This window comes from Lithobates pipiens, unplaced genomic scaffold, assembly GCF_037356315.1.
Source record: "Lithobates pipiens isolate NorthernLeopardFrog02 unplaced genomic scaffold, aLitPip1_a1.2 Scaffold_3, whole genome shotgun sequence".
In the NCBI taxonomy this organism is placed as follows: domain Eukaryota; kingdom Metazoa; phylum Chordata; class Amphibia; order Anura; family Ranidae; genus Lithobates; species Lithobates pipiens.
In genome coordinates, this window is record NW_027507790.1 from 148,144,286 (window position 1) to 148,161,581 (window position 17,296).

At 50.1% G+C, this 17,296-nt stretch overlaps 1 protein-coding gene across 1 annotated transcript in view; it reads right to left on the reverse strand.

Moving 5' to 3' along the window:
- Positions 1 to 1,570: 1,570 nt before the first annotated feature.
- The window catches only part of FAM81B (family with sequence similarity 81 member B), a 116,308-nt gene continuing 100,582 nt past the window's right edge, over positions 1,571 to 17,296 (reverse strand). The window contains exons 8-9 of the mRNA XM_077462381.1: positions 5,590 to 5,785; positions 1,571 to 2,158 (exon numbers count right to left, since the gene is read on the reverse strand). Coding sequence (XP_077318507.1) covers positions 2,025 to 2,158; positions 5,590 to 5,785 — 330 coding nt within the window. The 3' untranslated portion in view covers positions 1,571 to 2,024. The remainder of the gene's footprint in view (positions 2,159 to 5,589; positions 5,786 to 17,296) is intronic.

Below are 17,296 nucleotides of genomic sequence, written 5' to 3' on the forward strand. Positions count from 1 at the left end.
CTAATTTTGCCGCTCCACCCCTGACTCCACCCCTTGTGCTCTTCCTATGTATACCCACTTTTTTAATGAAGTGCCCATAAAATGCATCCCATCAAATGCAGCCTCACCACCGCCCATCAAATGCAGTCTCATCAGTGACCACCAATGCAGCCTCACCAGTGCCCATCAAATGCAGTACACCATCAAATTCAGCTTCACCAGCGCCCATCAAATGCAGCCTCACCAGCCATCAATGCAGCCCACCAGCGCCCATCAATGCAGCCTCACCAGCGCCCATCAATGCAGCCTCACCAGTGCCCATAAAATTCAGCTTCACCAGCGCCCATCAAATGCAGCCTCACCAGTGCCCATCATATGCAGCTTCACCAGTGTCCATCAAATGCAGCCTCACCAGCGCCCATCGATGCAGCCTCACCAGTGCCCATCAAATGCAGCTTCACTAGCGCCCATCAAATGCAGCCTACCAGCACCCATCAATGAATGTTTTCTTGCTTCCATTCAATCGGGAGTCAGGACACAGACACAGTCCTGCCGCTGCGCCTCTGACACTAACGCTATGTGCGAACGGATCGGCGGCTCCCTGCTGATGCTAAGACTTAGTTGCTTGCGGCAGAGAGAAGAGAGTAGGAACACCAGTTTCCGGGCGCCCTAGGCAGCAGTGTGCCCCAGGCGGCTGCCTAGTTTGCCTAGTGGTAGCACCAGCCCTGTATAAAGGAACCGATTTATCCATTTCTCCTCTTCCTCCTGCAGGCATTTGTCAGCTGCAGAAGGAAAATGGAGAGATCGGTTCCTCTATGCCAGTGTTTCTCAATATTTTTCCAGTCAGGGCGCCCTTGAAGTATACCCCTAGGTGAATGGGGCTGCACTGCAACCACTCCCCAACTGTGTGCATTCCACGCAGTTGCAGCATAGTGATGATGCATTTAGGGGATTAAAACAGTTGGTCAAGGGGCAACATAATGCCTTTTTATCTGTCAAATGCCTCGGAAAAGCGATCTGAGTGTGGATTGCTTTTCAGAGGAACAGCGTTTTTTTTGCTAGTACTATGAACAAGTGGGGAAAATAATCAGTTCAGATTGTACACATATAGGAATTTATAGATTTATGGAATTTTTATTTATTTTTTTACTAGTAATTGTGGCGATCAGCGATTTTTAGCAGGACTGTGACATCGCGGCGAACAAATCAGACACTGACACTTTTTGAGGACCAGTGACACTAATGCTAAAAAATGCACTGTCACTGTACTAATGACACTGGTAGAGAAGGGCTAAGTTTGCTCCTAGGGATTGCTTTCTAACTGTGTGGGGGGTGGCTTAACTGGAGGAAAACAGATCTACCTTGTTTACAGACCACCGTTCTGCCTCTCCTATCAATGATCAGTGTGTCCTGGCTGACATTGTGTCCGCTAGACCTGCTGATAGGTTCCAGCTGTGTCCAATTGCACAAAATCACCTCCAGTCATTGATTGCATTGACCAAATATCTTTAGCTGTAGATTTTAGCTTGCGGGAAGCCTTTTGCTTACTGTCCCTCAATGCACCAATAGAAGGATTACCAGACAAAAAGGATAAAAAGTACAAATGCATTTATTTGGTTTACAGTAAGGAAAAAAAAAAACAGCCAACAAATTTCAGGGGTCAGAACCCCCCTTCCTGCTCATCAGGGATTCAGTTGGAATTGGTCCGAAATCTTCCTGTGTGAATTATATAGGGAAACTAATGCTGGATGTATGAGAGTTACCAGCGGCATCTGTATGAGCGATCGACATAAGATTGTGTTTTATTACTAAAGAAGATAGAAAATATGGCACATTGTTGATTAAAACATGCAATGAACAACTGACCTGTTGCATAAGGTGAAATACTTCATTGTAACACACTGGGGATAAAATACAATGTCCACAAAGCCCATCTATATGTATCTTTTTTAAACTCTCATGTATCCCTATACACAGCAAACATCAATGATATTATGCTTTGTGTATATACTATATTATAGTGAGCCCGCTACATCATAGTCATTTCAAATGTCTTTCAATTCTACAATCTTGCGTTGAATTTTCTTGATGTCTTTGTGGACTTTCCTGCTTTCCAGTTTCACTTTGGTCTCTTGGATTTGTTGAAGGGAATTCAGAGACTCTTGTATAGCTTGAAATCCTGTTGGCATAAAGCACATTACATGTATAAACCTCGGTGTCATAGGTACAGGACTCATCATTTTAAATGACAGTTTCTCTCCAATAATTAAAAGTCAGCTCTTTAGAGAGTATTATAAAACTGCTACATGTGCCTTTCTCCTGCGTCCCCAGCCACTCTCACTGGTTTCTGCTGCAACTTGCATACTAAAACACCTTCCTAAAAATAACTATTGTGCTAATCCAGTGTTATTTTATTGGAATAAGGTATTTTATTATAGTTAATTACTTGAACATAATTAGTGCTTGTTGCACTACAACCATTAAAGTTGCTTGCCCTCAACAACAGATAATGAGCGTGTAGTGGAGGTCCGGGCACTGTGGGTGTACGGGCACCGCCCCCCCATCCATGCGCCAGTCCCCTTTCAGGACGCCAGACACATGGATTTCTATGGCAGGGGCGGTACCTGTTGAAGCACCTGATTAGAGCCGGAGGCTTTAATAGGCTTCAAAATAGGGTGGGCTCGGGGCGCAGAGAGTGCGCCCTGATCTCACCCCATTGTGTGACGATAGCAAATATATTTTTGCTATTTTCACTTTAACCTTCCTCCCCGCCAATAAGGAAGCAGGGCGTCAGACCTGTTTGCTGATTGGCCAAAGTGCCAGGCCACCCTATTGGATGCCCGCCACTTAGGAAGAGGAGCAGACTCAGCAGAGGTCACAGCTGCTCTGGTGCACTCACTGCACTGAGAGGAGCTGCTGCCTGGTGGTAAGTGCCGGGAGGGGGGGGGGTGCTGCCAGAGCCACAAGCCCCGTGAGTAGGGGGTCAGTGGACACAAGTGGCTGTGTTTGATGAGCACAGTGGCTGCATATGATGGGCACAAGTGGTTGCATTTGACGGGCACAAGTGGCTGTATATGATGGGCACAGTGGCTGCATTCATGGGCACAGTGAGGGAGGCTGCAATTGACAGGCACAGTGAGGCTTCAATTGATGGGGGGGGGGGGTCAGTATTTTTCAGTTTGCTTACGCCCCCTCCCCCAAAAAATTTGAGCACCAGCCGCCACTGAGCATGTCCAAGCAGAATACATAAAAAACTAGAAATGTTAAATATGTATTTTTAAATGATTTTATTTAATTAACCAGCTTACAGAGACTCTTTCATGTGGAGAGGGGGACAAATCATTGTAGGTATGAAGTACTGGCACCTAGAGCCACATATACGTGCACAAGCCTCCCAAAAATTCCTGCAGAGTGTTCTGATTGGTAAAGCTCTGATTCTTCCAGTTACTGCTGCATGGTTGGTCACTAGACAGATTTAAGCCTCGTGCACACTTGTCGTTATAATAACATTATAAAAACGGCAGTAGCTTTGCAGTGAATTTTTCAAAGTTTTTCAAAATTTTTGCAATAGCATTTTGTAGTGTTTTTAAGTGTTTTTTTTCCCCCAATGGGATCAAAAATGTTAAAAAACATTTAACACAGCACAGCATGACAGCACATACATATGGGTAGGCTCCGCCCCTTGCCCTATCACAGGACTGGTTATACTATAAGATTAGGTCTCCTCCCTGCCTGCAGCATTCTCTTTTTTCCTCACTTCTAACAGCCGGTTATGCTACTGCTGAGAGCAGGATTTTTATTTTGTCAGACGCTTCTGACCAAGCCTCACAGGTTCAAGCCTCTCCTGTGTCGAAGCTCCCCACTGTACAGGCAGACATGAATGCCTATATGGGGAAGACCTCCCCCCCTCAAGATCCAGGATAAGGGGGGGCGATGGTATCTGGTCTCTAGAGATTGCTCCTTTATCATGACGCCATGGATAGACATTCATTGGACTTTCTGTTTGGACATGAAGCATGCAGGTGGTAAGGCACCACAAGGTGCACAAATCCAGATTATTCTTTCCCCTTGGGGTCTTACAAATAGTGTGAGACACATTGTCTCACTCTCCATTCAGAGGGATAAGACATCCTCAATATGGTCAGTAACACGGAATAAGTATTTTGTGTGTCTAATAGATCTAGAAGGATCTCAGACATCCAAGTGTCAAGCCATAAACTATCTTGTTGCTGAAATTATCAGGCAAAATGGCTCTAGACTCTTCCAACACTATACAAAGGTTGGTGTCTTTGCAATCTGGGTTAGAACATCATCCTTCTGGTATATCCAAACTAAAGTGTTTGAAGTACCACAAACATTGAAAATAGATTCAAGGTTGAAGAGAGACATAGAATTGGCCTTTTTCAAGGAGCAAAACGATAGGCTCGTCAGGCCAAACGACATCAGAAGACCGCTCTTCCAAACTGATTGCGCATCCATGGGCGGAACGCCAAAGGAGTCCCTTTAATATGTAAACTATGACCTTGTCTACATTCAACATGCTGGGGGTCCATTCTTTTGGACCCAGCAGCCTCAACTACAATACATCTCAGTCATTAGTGGGGATAGATCTAATCCTCAGCTTAAACACTACCCACCCTTGTTGTCTGGTGAGTTGATACAACCCATACATATATGTTGTCATGCTGTGTCAGGAATTAGAAAAATTTTATACTTACTTAACGGTAATTTTCCTTTCCTGATGCAAGCATGACAACATATAGGTCCCTCCCATAAAAAAAGAAAAGATACAAACAAACAAACAAATGGCCTCACAGTAATGCTAAATTACAATAATGTTGCGGGCAGGGAGGAGACCTAATCTTATAGTATAACCGGTCCTGTGATAGGGCAGGGGGCGGAGCCTACCCACATATATGCTGTCATGCTTGCATCAGGAAAGGAAAATTACCATTAGGTAAGTATAAAATGTTCCTAATTAAAAAAAAACGGTTTTGAGTGTTTATCTGCATTTTTGGCGTTTTTACAGCTGAAAACCTCCTTTCAGAACCCACTAGTTTGGGGGGGGGGGGGGGGGGTTTGCAAGTATAAGTTTCATTAATGCCCAACTTGGGCAAAGAAAGAAAACAAAAAACAAAAAAGGGAGGGAAAAAAAGAGGGGGATACAACATATATAGACATTCAATAAAGGGGGGAAGGGTGAGAGGGAGATCCTCATTTACATCATTCACATACAAGGGGGTAACATTGAATCCACTGCCTTTTTCCAGGAGTTGAGGGTTGGGGGTTCGGCCTACTTCCAGTGCAACATTATCTCCCTCCTAGCATAGAACAGCGAGAATGTAATGATTTAAAATATTTTTAGTTTGGAATATAGAGAAGTTCAAACATGAGCTCTGAAGAACACTTCTCTGCTCTTCTGACAACAATGTAATTATAAGGAACATCTTTCTGCCGCTTCCCACACACTAGTTCAAATGTATGCCGGTTATCCCCACATGTTGATTTGTTGTGCTTTAATTAACATCTAGTACTTTTCTGGCCAGTATAATGTCAGAATAAGTCACTTGTGAAATGCCAGAACTGCAAAAGGTAGGAGGGAGAACTTGCCTGCTCTGTATTCACTTTTCATATTCTCCATCTCGTCCCACATTTCACTTTCAAGTCTTATGACTCTGGTGCCCATTTTCTCCTCGGCATGCTTGAGTTTGCTGAGTTTTGCCTCCAGTCTTTGGACATAGTCAGTGTTGTCTATTTTCAAAGTCAAGTGATGCATATTTTCCTGTAGTCTCTTCTCTATTGCATCCTGTTAAACACATTCATGTTAGACAGACATTACACTGATACTGTATATTGGGTTGATGGTGTAACATTGCCATGTTGTTTAATAGCTAAATCCACTTGTACTAATACAAGGAAGGGCTGGGAAATTTTTGTCTGGGGGAGAAACAAAAAACAAACAAATGGCCTTTTCACGTAAGAACCCACCTACTGCATGCCTTACTTGTCACTGTACTGCCCCCCCCCCCCCCCCCAGGGCAGGACTTAGGGTGCTGGGGGCCCCTGGGCTTGAGTCACTTTCTGGCCCTACCTTCTATATTAATTTGTCGCCATCTGGTGCCGTAACAATATAATCGATCCAATCGTTATTTGAAGTGCCAAGCTACTTTTAAAAGGTGACTGGTACCGTAGACAGTGTTAAATGCTAAACTAAGTAATAATCTATTACTGATTGAAGCTTGAAAAGTTTTTTTCTAATAAATAAATAATGATTAAAAAAGTTCAAAGTGATCAAGTGTTTATTGCAATGCACAAATGTCTTGGTCCGAATGAGAACATAAAACACTTAGGCCGCGTACACACGCGCGGACTGTTTGCCCAACCTTGTTCGTCAAACAGTTTCGGCAAACAGTCCGCTCAAAATTTGCATGAGCGGACTTGCCCACACACGAGCGGACTGTTTCAGCGAACTGTTTGCCAAACAGTTCGCTCAACTTTTGAAATGAACGGACTCGCCCACGTAAGGAGGAGGCAAATCCGCCCATTTCGAGCGCGTGTACAGGTAGGCGGGGCCCGCGAAGGAGACGTCGCGGGCTCCGCCGCCTGGAATGGGCTTAAAGGGGAACCCCAACGCCGAAAAAAATCGGCGTGGGGGTTCCCCCAAAGTCCACACCAGACCCTTGTCCGAGCACGCTACCCGGCCAGCCAGGAAAGGGGGGCGAGCGAGCGCGCCCCCCCTCCTGAGCCGTACCAGGCCGCGTGCCCTCAACATGGGGGGGTGCCTTGGGGAAGGGGGGGCCGCGCGGCCCCCCCACCCCAAAGCACCTTGTCCCCATGTTGATGAGGACAAGGGCCTCTTCCCGACAACCCTGGCCGTTGGTTGTCGGGGTCTGCGGGCGGGGGGCTTATCGGAATCCGGGAGCCCCCTTTAAGAAGGGGGCCCCCGGATACCGGCCCCCCACCCTATGTGAATGAGTATGGGGTACAATGTACCCCTACCCATTCACCTGTGAAATAAAGTACAAAAAAAAACACAACACAGGGAAAAAATATTTTATTGCACAGCTCCGGGGGTCTTCCGTCTTCGGGGGTCTTCTCGCCGGACTCCTCCGCTATCTGTGTGTAGCTCTTTTACTAGCGGAGGAGTCCGGCTTTCTTCCTCCCCGCCGCCGGCCTCTTCTCCCGACTTCGGGGGTCTTGTCCCCCTCTTCGGTTCTTCTGCCGGGCCACCGCGCCTTCTTGTAGCTCTTTTGCAGGCGGTGGCCCGGTCTTCTGTCGCCGCTGCCTTCCGTTCTTCTGTCGCCGCCTTCGGTTCTTCTGCCGGGCCACCGCGCCTTCTTGTAGCTCTTTTACAGGCGGTGGCCCGGTCTTCTGTCGCCGCTGTCGTCGCCGCTGTCGTCGCCGCCGCCGCCGCCTTCCGTTCTTGTTCTTCTTCTTGTTCTTCTTCTTCTTCTCCTGGAGATGTTGACTCGACGAGCTCTCCGGCCGGAATGCCAGGGACACGCTCCGCTGCCACTTATATAGTGACAATGGGGCGGTGTCACATGGTATATGTCACATGGGTTGGTCACATGGTGACCCCGCCCCCTTACGATGTCATAGTCCCCATGTGACATCAACCCATGTGACCAACCCATGTGACATATACCATGTGACACCGCCCCATTGTCACTATATAAGTGACCGCACAGCGCGGCTCTGGCATTCCGGCCGGAGAGCTCGTCGAGTCAACATCTCCAGGAGAAGAAGAAGAACAACAAGAAGAAGAACAAGAACGGAAGGCGGCGGCGACGACAGCGGCGACGACAGCGGCGACAGAAGACCGGGCCACCGCCTGTAAAAGAGCTACAAGAAGGCGCGGTGGCCCGGCAGAAGAACCGAAGGCGGCGACAGAAGAACGGAAGGCAGCGGCGACAGAAGACCGGGCCACCGCCTGCAAAAGAGCTACAAGAAGGCGCGGTGGCCCGGCAGAAGAACCGAAGAGGGGGACAAGACCCCCGAAGTCGGGAGAAGAGGCCGGCGGCGGGGAGGAAGAAAGCCGGACTCCTCCGCTAGTAAAAGAGCTACACACAGATAGCGGAGGAGTCCGGCGAGAAGACCCCCGAAGACGGAAGACCCCCGGAGCTGTGCAATAAAATATTTTTTCCCTGTGTTGTGTTTTTTTTTGTACTTTATTTCACAGGTGAATGGGTAGGGGTACATTGTACCCCATACTCATTCACATAGGGTGGGGGGCCGGTATCCGGGGGCCCCCTTCTTAAAGGGGGCTCCCGGATTCCGATAAGCCCCCCGCCCGCAGACCCCGACAACCAACGGCCAGGGTTGTCGGGAAGAGGCCCTTGTCCTCATCAACATGGGGACAAGGTGCTTTGGGGTGGGGGGGCCGCGCGGCCCCCCCTTCCCCAAGGCACCCCCCCATGTTGAGGGCACGCGGCCTGGTACGGCTCAGGAGGGGGGCGCGCTTGCTCGCCCCCCTTTCCTGGCCGGCCGGGTAGCGTGCTCGGACAAGGGTCTGGTGTGGACTTTGGGGGAACCCCCACGCCGATTTTTTTCGGCGTTGGGGTTCCCCTTTAAGCCCATTCCAGGCGGCGGAGCCGGCGACGTCTCCTTCGCGGGCCCCGCCTACCTGTACACGCGCTCGAAATGGGCGGACTTTCCGAGCGGGAACAGTTTGCTCATTTCGAAAGTAGCCTACACACGGGCGGACTGTTCGCTCAAACACAGTTTCAGCGGACAGTTTTTCGGAATTTCCGAAAGACTTTGTCCGTCCAACTGTCCGCTGAAACTGTCCGCTGAAAGCCCACACACGGGCGGACTGTCCGCCCAAACACTGTTCAGCGGACAAGGTTGGGCGAACAGTCCGCCCGTGTGTACGCGGCCTTAGGGTCCGTTCACACAGGGGCAACTTGGGATCCGACTTCAAGTCGCCCCAAGTCGCCTCAGGTCGGACAACATTTAAAAACCAATGTAAGTGAATGAGAGCTGTCTTAATGCACACTACTGAAGTCGCTCCGACTTCAAAAGAAGTTCCTGTACTACTTGAATCCGACTTGTAGGCGACCGGTACCCATTGATTTCAATGGTGGTCGCCTCCAAGTCGGATTTCTGTCTATACGGAGGCGACTTTGACAGAATTATTAGCTCTGAAGGGGGAACTCCACGCCAAATTTCTGAAAAAAATTTGTCGTGGGTTCCCCCTCCGAGAGCATACCAGGCCCTTAGGTCTGGTATGGATTCCAAGGGGAACCCCCTACGCCGAAAAAACGGCGTGGGGGTCCCCCCAGATCCACACCAGACCCTTATCCGAGCACGCTACCCGGCCGGCCAGGAAAGGGGGTGGGGACGAGCGGACGCCCCCCCCTCCTGAGCCGTACCAGGCCGCGTGCCCTCAACATGGGGGGGTGCCTTGGGGGAGGGGGGGCGTGCAGCCCCCCCCCACCCCAAAGCACCTTGTCCCCATGTCGATGAGGACAAGGGCCTCTTCCCGACAACCCTGGCCATTGGTTGTCGGGGTCTGCGGGCGGGGGGCTTATCGGAATCCGGGAGCCCCCTTTAATAAGGGGGCCCCCGGATACCGGCCCCCCACCCTATGTGAATGAGTATGGGGTACAATGTACCCCTACCCATTCACCTGTGAAAAAAAGTACAAAAAAAACACAACACAGGGAAAAAATATTTTATTGCACAACTCCGGGGGTCTTCCGTCTTCGGTGGTCTTCTCGCCGGACTCCTCCGCTATCTTCTTGTAGCTCTTTTGCTAGCGGAGGAGTCCGGCTTTCTTCCTCGCCGCCGGCCTCTTCTCCCGACTTTGGGGGTCTTGTCCCCCTCTTCGGTTCTTCTGCCGGGCCACCGCTCCTTCTTATAGCTCTTTTACAGGCGGTGGCCTGGTCTTCTGTCGCCGCCGCTGCCTTCCGTTCTTCTCCTTCTTCTCCTGGAGATGTTGACTCGACGAGCTCTCCGGCCGCAATGCCAGGGACGCGCTGCGCTGCCACTTATATAGGGACAATGGGGCGGTGTCACATGGGTTGATGTCACATGGGTTGGTCACATGGGTTGATGTCACATGGTAAGGGGGCGGGGTCACCATGGCACCCCCCCATGTTGAGGGCACGCGGCCTGGTACGGCTCAGGAGGGGGGGGGCGCCCGCTCGTCCCCACCCCCTTTCCTGGCCGGCCGGGTAGCGTGCTCGGATAAGGGTCTGGTGTGGATCTGGGGGGACCCCCACGCCGTTTTTTCGGCGTAGGGGGTTCCCCTTGGAATCCATACCAGACCTAATCGACCTAAAAGTTAATCGTTGGAGTTTGTTATAGACCACCCAATGTGAATGAGGAGGTGGAGACTCAGCTCCTTGCACAGATGGAAAGGGCTGCAAGGGCTGGGACAGTGATAATAATGGGGGATTTTAACTACCCAGAAATTGACTGGAGTAATGGCACTGCTGGGACAGTTAAAGGGCAAAAAATGATAAACCTATTACAGGACAATTTTATGGTCCAGTTTATTGAGGCCCCAACTAGGAATGAAGCTCTGTTGGACCTGGTAATCTCAAACCATGCAGAGCTTATTACTAATGTCCAGATTAGTGATGGACGAACTTCCGACGGGACGTTTCGCGAACGCGAAACGCGAACGGACACAAACGTTCGCGAAAACGACCGTTCGCCGCGGGCTCCATTGACTTCAATGGGAGGCGAATTTCGCAAACCTTTAGGTCGAATTTGCGGCCACGGGGTAATTATTAGGGGGTAGCACGTAGTCCCACCACCTGGACAATAGCATAATACATGTATGAGGTGAATTTGGGATCGATAACTACAAGCATTTTTTTTTTATTTGGGAAATTGTTCTGACAATTCAGGACTATGGAGCTAATGAAGACAATGGAGGAGAGGGAAGGTCAGGGACCAGGGTAGGCAAACAAGAGGGTGCAGGAGATACAGAGCACTGACAGCAGCACCGTAATACAGAGCACTGACATCAGCACCGTGACATACAGCGCTGACAGCAGCTCCGTGACATACAGCGCTGACAGCAGCTCCGTGACATACAGCGCTGACAGCAGCTCCGTGACATACAGCGCTGACAGCAGCTCCGTGACATACAGCGCTGACAGCAGCTCCGTGACATACAGCGCTGACAGCAGCACCGTGACATACAGCGCTGACAGCAGCTCCGTGACATACAGCGCTGACAGCAGCTCCGTGACATACAGCGCTGACAGCAGCTCCGTGACATACAGCGCTGACAGCAGCTCCGTGACATACAGCGCTGACAGCAGCTCCGTGACATACAGCACTGACAGCAGCTCCGTGACATACAGCGCTGACAGCAGCTCCGTGACATACAGCGCTGACAGCAGCACCGTGACATACAGCGCTGACAGCAGCTCCGTGACATACAGCGCTGACAGCAGCTCCGTGACATACAGCGCTGACAGCAGCTCCGTGACATACAGCACTGACAGCAGCTCCGTGACATACAGCGCTGACAGCAGCTCCGTGACATACAGCGCTGACAGCAGCACCGTGACATACAGCGCTGACAGCAGCTCCGTGACATACAGCGCTGACAGCAGCTCCGTGACATACAGCACTGACAGCAGCTCCGTGACATACAGCGCTGACAGCAGCTCCGTGACATACAGCGCTGACAGCAGCACCGTGACATACAGCGCTGACAGCAGCTCCGTGACATACAGCGCTGACAGCAGCTCCGTGACATACAGCGCTGACAGCAGCTCCGTGACATACAGCACTGACAGCAGCTCCGTGACATACAGCGCTGACAGCAGCTCCGTGACATACAGCGCTGACAGCAGCACCGTGACATACAGCGCTGACAGCAGCTCCGTGACATACAGCGCTGACAGCAGCTCCGTGACATACAGCGCTGACAGCAGCTCCGTGACATACAGCGCTGACAGCAGCTCCGTGACATACAGCGCTGACAGCAGCTCCGTGACATACAGCGCTGACAGCAGCTCCGTGACATACAGCGCTGACAGCAGCTCCGTGACATACAGCGCTGACAGCAGCTCCGTGACATACAGCGCTGACAGCAGCACCGTAAGCAGCCCCAGGAGGAAGTCAGCACAGCACAGGGATGGTGTGATCCCCTCATAATAAGAACCCCCAGGAGGAAGTCAGCACAGCACAGGGATGGTGGGAGCCCCTCATAATAAGAACACCCAGGAGGAAGTCAGCACAGCACAGGGATGGTGGGAACCCCTCATAATAAGCAGCCACAGTAGAAATATGACACCGCTCAACCTCTTCAAAGAGGAGGGTAGGGGCATATAGTACGGTGTGCTTTTTTGGGTCAGGGAAGTGAGCCAAATGAATTAAGAAGGTCTGTGTGCTTGATTCCAAAAATTGTTTATAGACATATACATGGTCTACTGATCACATGTGTTGAATTCCTCCGAGATCCATGCCTCATTCATTTTTAGAAATGTGAGGTAGTTAACACTGTCGTGAGCTAGGCGAGTACGCTTATCGGTCACAATCCCCCCTGCTGCGCTGAACGTCCTTTCGGACAGGACACTGGATGAGGGGCAAGCCAACAGTTCGATTGCAAATTGGGCAAGCTCTGGCCAGAGGTCAAGCCTGCCCACCCAGTAGTCTAGGGGTTCATCACTCCTCAGAGCGTCCACATCGGCCGTTAACCCAATGTAGTCGGACACCTGACGGTCTAGGCGTTCCCTGATGCTGGATCCGGATGACACCTGTCGATGGGTCGGCTGAAAGAATGACCTCATATCCGAAGTCACCAACACATCTTCAAACCGGCCTCTTCTTGCAGGCGCTGTTGGATTGGTACCCGCAAATCCTTCTCTGGGAGTGGGAATTGCTCCTCTGCCAGCGCACGCAAAAGCAGAATGCAGCATTTCTCGAAGCAAGGCCTGGAAGTGCTGCATTCTGACAGCCCTCTGCGACGGCGGTAACATTTCCGCCATTTTGTGTTTGTACCGGGGATCTAAGTACGTTGCCACCCAGTACTGGTCCTTGACCCTCATGCTTTTTATACGGGGGTCCCTATTAAAACACTGGAGCATGAAGGCCCCCATTTGCACTCAAGCGGAAGGTATGTGGTGGTGGTGGTGTTGTTGGTGGTAGTGTCTTTGGGGGTGCACATAGCAGAGAGTGAAGAAGAGGGTGCAGATCGAGAGGATGAGGAGGGTGCAGAAGAATAAGGCTGAGTGAGCCACTCAACCAAGTCTGGTGCGTCCTTTAAAGTAATTGAACGCACCTTCTGCAACTTCCCACTTTGGCTCAAGGCTGTTGCTCCTGCCCTACCCCTACCACCCGTGCGGAAGGGCCTGCCTCTTCCTCTGCCTGTCATTTTTTAAATCACCCTGTGACAAAACTCTTAGTCCCTATACCGCTGAAGGACTGCTGCAGTATAGGGCAGCGGTCAGCAGTAGTGCACGTCAACCCTATGTATTGTGGACCGATAGCGGTCCTTACAGAACAGCAGACTGTACTGCACTCAGGCCTATGTACCGTAGCACCCTATACCAAGTTACCAGTCCTTATAAAAACTTTTGTGGACCAAGCAGGTTGTGTGTTAGTGTTTAGCAGACTGTGCGTCAGTCCCTATACCGCTGAAGGACTGCTGCAGTATAGGGCAGCGGTCAGCAGTAGTGCACGGCAACCCTATGTATTGTGGACCGATAGCGGTCCTTACAGAACAGCAGACTGTAACGCACTCAGGCCTATGTACCGTAGCACCCTATACCAAGTTACCAGTCCTTATAAGAACTTTTGTGGACCAAGCAGGTTGTGTGTTAGTGATTAGCAGACTGTACGTCAGTCCCTATACCAATGAAGGACTGCTGCAGTATAGGGCAGCGGTCAGCAGTAGTGCACGGCAACCCTATGTATTGTGGACCGATAGCGGTCCTTACAGAACAGCAGACTGTACTGCACTCAGGCCTATGTACCGTAGCACCCTATACCAAGTTACCAGTCCTTATAAAAACTTTTGTGGACCAAGCAGGTTGTGTGTTAGTGTTTAGCAGACTGTGCGTCAGTCCCTATACCGCTGAAGGACTGCTGCAGTATAGGGCAGCGGTCAGCAGTAGTGCACGGCAACCCTATGTATTGTGGACCGATAGCGGTCCTTACAGAACAGCAGACTGTAACGCACTCAGGCCTATGTACCGTAGCACCCTATACCAAGTTACCAGTCCTTATAAGAACTTTTGTGGACCAAGCAGGTTGTGTGTTAGTGATTAGCAGACTGTGCGTCAGTCCCTATACCGCTGAAGGACTGCTGCAGTATAGGGCAGCGGTCAGCAGTAGTGCACGGCAACCCTATGTATTGTGGACCGATAGCGGTCCTTACAGAACAGCAGACTGTAACGCACTCAGGCCTATGTACCGTAGCACCCTATACCAAGTTACCAGTCCTTATAAGAACTTTTGTGGACCAAGCAGGTTGTGTGTTAGTGATTAGCAGACTGTGCGTCAGTCCCTATACCGCTGAAGGACTGCTGCAGTATAGGGCAGCGGTCAGCAGTAGTGCACGGCAACCCTATGTATTGTGGACCGATAGCGGTCCTTACAGAACAGCAGACTGTAACGCACTCAGGCCTATGTACCGTAGCACCCTATACCAAGTTACCAGTCCTTATAAGAACTTTTGTGGACCAAGCAGGTTGTGTGTTAGTGATTAGCAGACTGTACGTCAGTCCCTATACCAATGAAGGACTGCTGCAGTATAGGGCAGCGGTCAGCAGTAGTGCACGGCAACCCTATGTATTGTGGACCGATAGCGGTCCTTACAGAACAGCAGACTGTAACGCACTCAGGCCTATGTACCGTAGCACCCTATACCAAGTTACCAGTCCTTATAAGAACTTTTGTGGACCAAGCAGGTTGTGTGTTAGTGATTAGCAGACTGTACGTCAGTCCCTATACCAATGAAGGACTGCTGCAGTATAGGGCAGCGGTCAGCAGTAGTGCACGGCAACCCTATGTATTGTGGACCGATAGCGGTCCTTACAGAACAGCAGACTGTACTGCACTCAGGCCTATGTACCGTAGCACCCTATACCAAGTTACCAGTCCTTATAAAAACTTTTGTGGACCAAGCAGGTTGTGTGTTAGTGTTTAGCAGACTGTGCGTCAGTCCCTATACCGCTGAAGGACTGCTGCAGTATAGGGCAGCGGTCAGCAGTAGTGCACGGCAACCCTATGTATTGTGGACCGATAGCGGTCCTTACAGAACAGCAGACTGTAACGCACTCAGGCCTATGTACCGTAGCACCCTATACCAAGTTACCAGTCCTTATAAGAACTTTTGTGGACCAAGCAGGTTGTGTGTTAGTGATTAGCAGACTGTACGTCAGTCCCTATACCAATGAAGGACTGCTGCAGTATAGGGCAGCGGTCAGCAGTAGTGCACGGCAACCCTATGTATTGTGGACCGATAGCGGTCCTTACAGAACAGCAGACTGTACTGCACTCAGGCCTATGTACCGTAGCACCCTATACCAAGTTACCAGTCCTTATAAGAACTTTTGTGGACCAAGCAGGTTGTGTGTTAGTGATTAGCAGACTGTACGTCAGTCCCTATACCAATGAAGGACTGCTGCAGTATAGGGCAGCGGTCAGCAGTAGTGCACGGCAACCCTATGTATTGTGGACCGATAGCGGTCCTTACAGAACAGCAGACTGTACTGCACTCAGGCCTATGTACCGTAGCACCCTATACCAAGTTACCAGTCCTTATAAGAACTTTTGTGGACCAAGCAGGTTGTGTATTAGTGTTTAGCAGACTGTGCGTCAGTCCCTATACCGCTGAAGGACTGCTGCAGTATAGGGCAGCGGTCAGCAGTAGTGCACGGCAACCCTATGTATTGTGGACCGATAGCAGTCCTTACAGAACAGCAGACTGTACTGCACTCAGGCCTATGTACCGTAGCACCCTATACCAAGTTACCAGTCCTTATAAGAACTTTTGTGGACCAAGCAGGTTGTGTGTTAGTGTTTAGCAGACTGTGCGTCAGTCCCTATACCGCTGAAGGACTGCTGCAGTATAGGGCAGCGGTCAGCAGTAGTGCACGTCAACCCTATGTATTGTGGACCGATAGCGGTCCTTACAGAACAGCAGACTGTAACGCACTCAGGCCTATGTACCGTAGCACCCTATACCAAGTTACCAGTCCTTATAAGAACTTTTGTGGACCAAGCAGGTTGTGTATTAGTGTTTAGCAGACTGTGCGTCAGTCCCTATACCGCTGAAGGACTGCTGCAGTATAGGGCAGCGGTCAGCAGTAGTGCACGGCAACCCTATGTATTGTGGACCGATAGCGGTCCTTACAGAACAGCAGACTGTACCGCACCCAAGCCTATGTACCGTAGCACCCTAGACAGACCAAGTTACCAGTCCTGATAAAGAGCTTTGTGGAACAAGTGAGTTGTGAATGATTAGCAGACTGCAGCAGAAGGGCAGCAGTCAAGTATAATATTCTTTCTATATTTGGAAGAAAGAATATTATACGTGTACAAGCCTATTACCGTACCACTGATACCAGTCCTGAAAAGAACCTTTGTGGAACTAATAGTAACAGCAAGTCTTTAAAATTATCCTCACTGCCTGACACACTGCTTCCTGCCTGTCCCTATACAAATTGGCAAAAAAGAGTAGGCTGGAACGATTAGCTGGAACAGCTCTTTTGTGGACCTGATAGTAACAGCTAATGATGATGATGATGATGATGATGAAGAAAGACTAATCTGGCTGAGCTGTCCCTAAAATAGCAGCATACAGCGCTCTGTCCCTTTATCTAAACTGACAAAAGAAACTCAGGCTGCTGACCTAACACCTATACCAGTCCTGAAAAGAACTTTTGTGTACCAAATAGCTAGCGTTTTCTCTGTCCCTACTCCACACAGGATCCTTTCCCTACAGTGACAGAAGAAAGAATGTAAAATGGCCACCGGATCGGGTGTATTTATAGGTTAGGGGGAATGTCCAAGTGTCCATGAGCTGTCATGTCTCAATTGGTTGTCCTGTAACACATGATAAACGTGTCACGAAAGGTTAAAGTTCTTGTATACATTAAACACGTAAGTCCGCCGGGGCGAACGACGGAAAAAGGCGTTCGAACCCGCGGACGGCGAAAGTCGGAAATTCGCCGCGAAACGACCGCCGGGCGAAACGTTCGTCCATCACTAGTCCAGATAAAGGAACACCTGGGTAGCAGTGATCATAACATGATTTCCTTTGATGTTAGCGCTAAACAAGAAATACATACGGGTAAGATAAAAACACTTAACTTCAAGAGAGCTAATTTTCCAAGGATGAGGG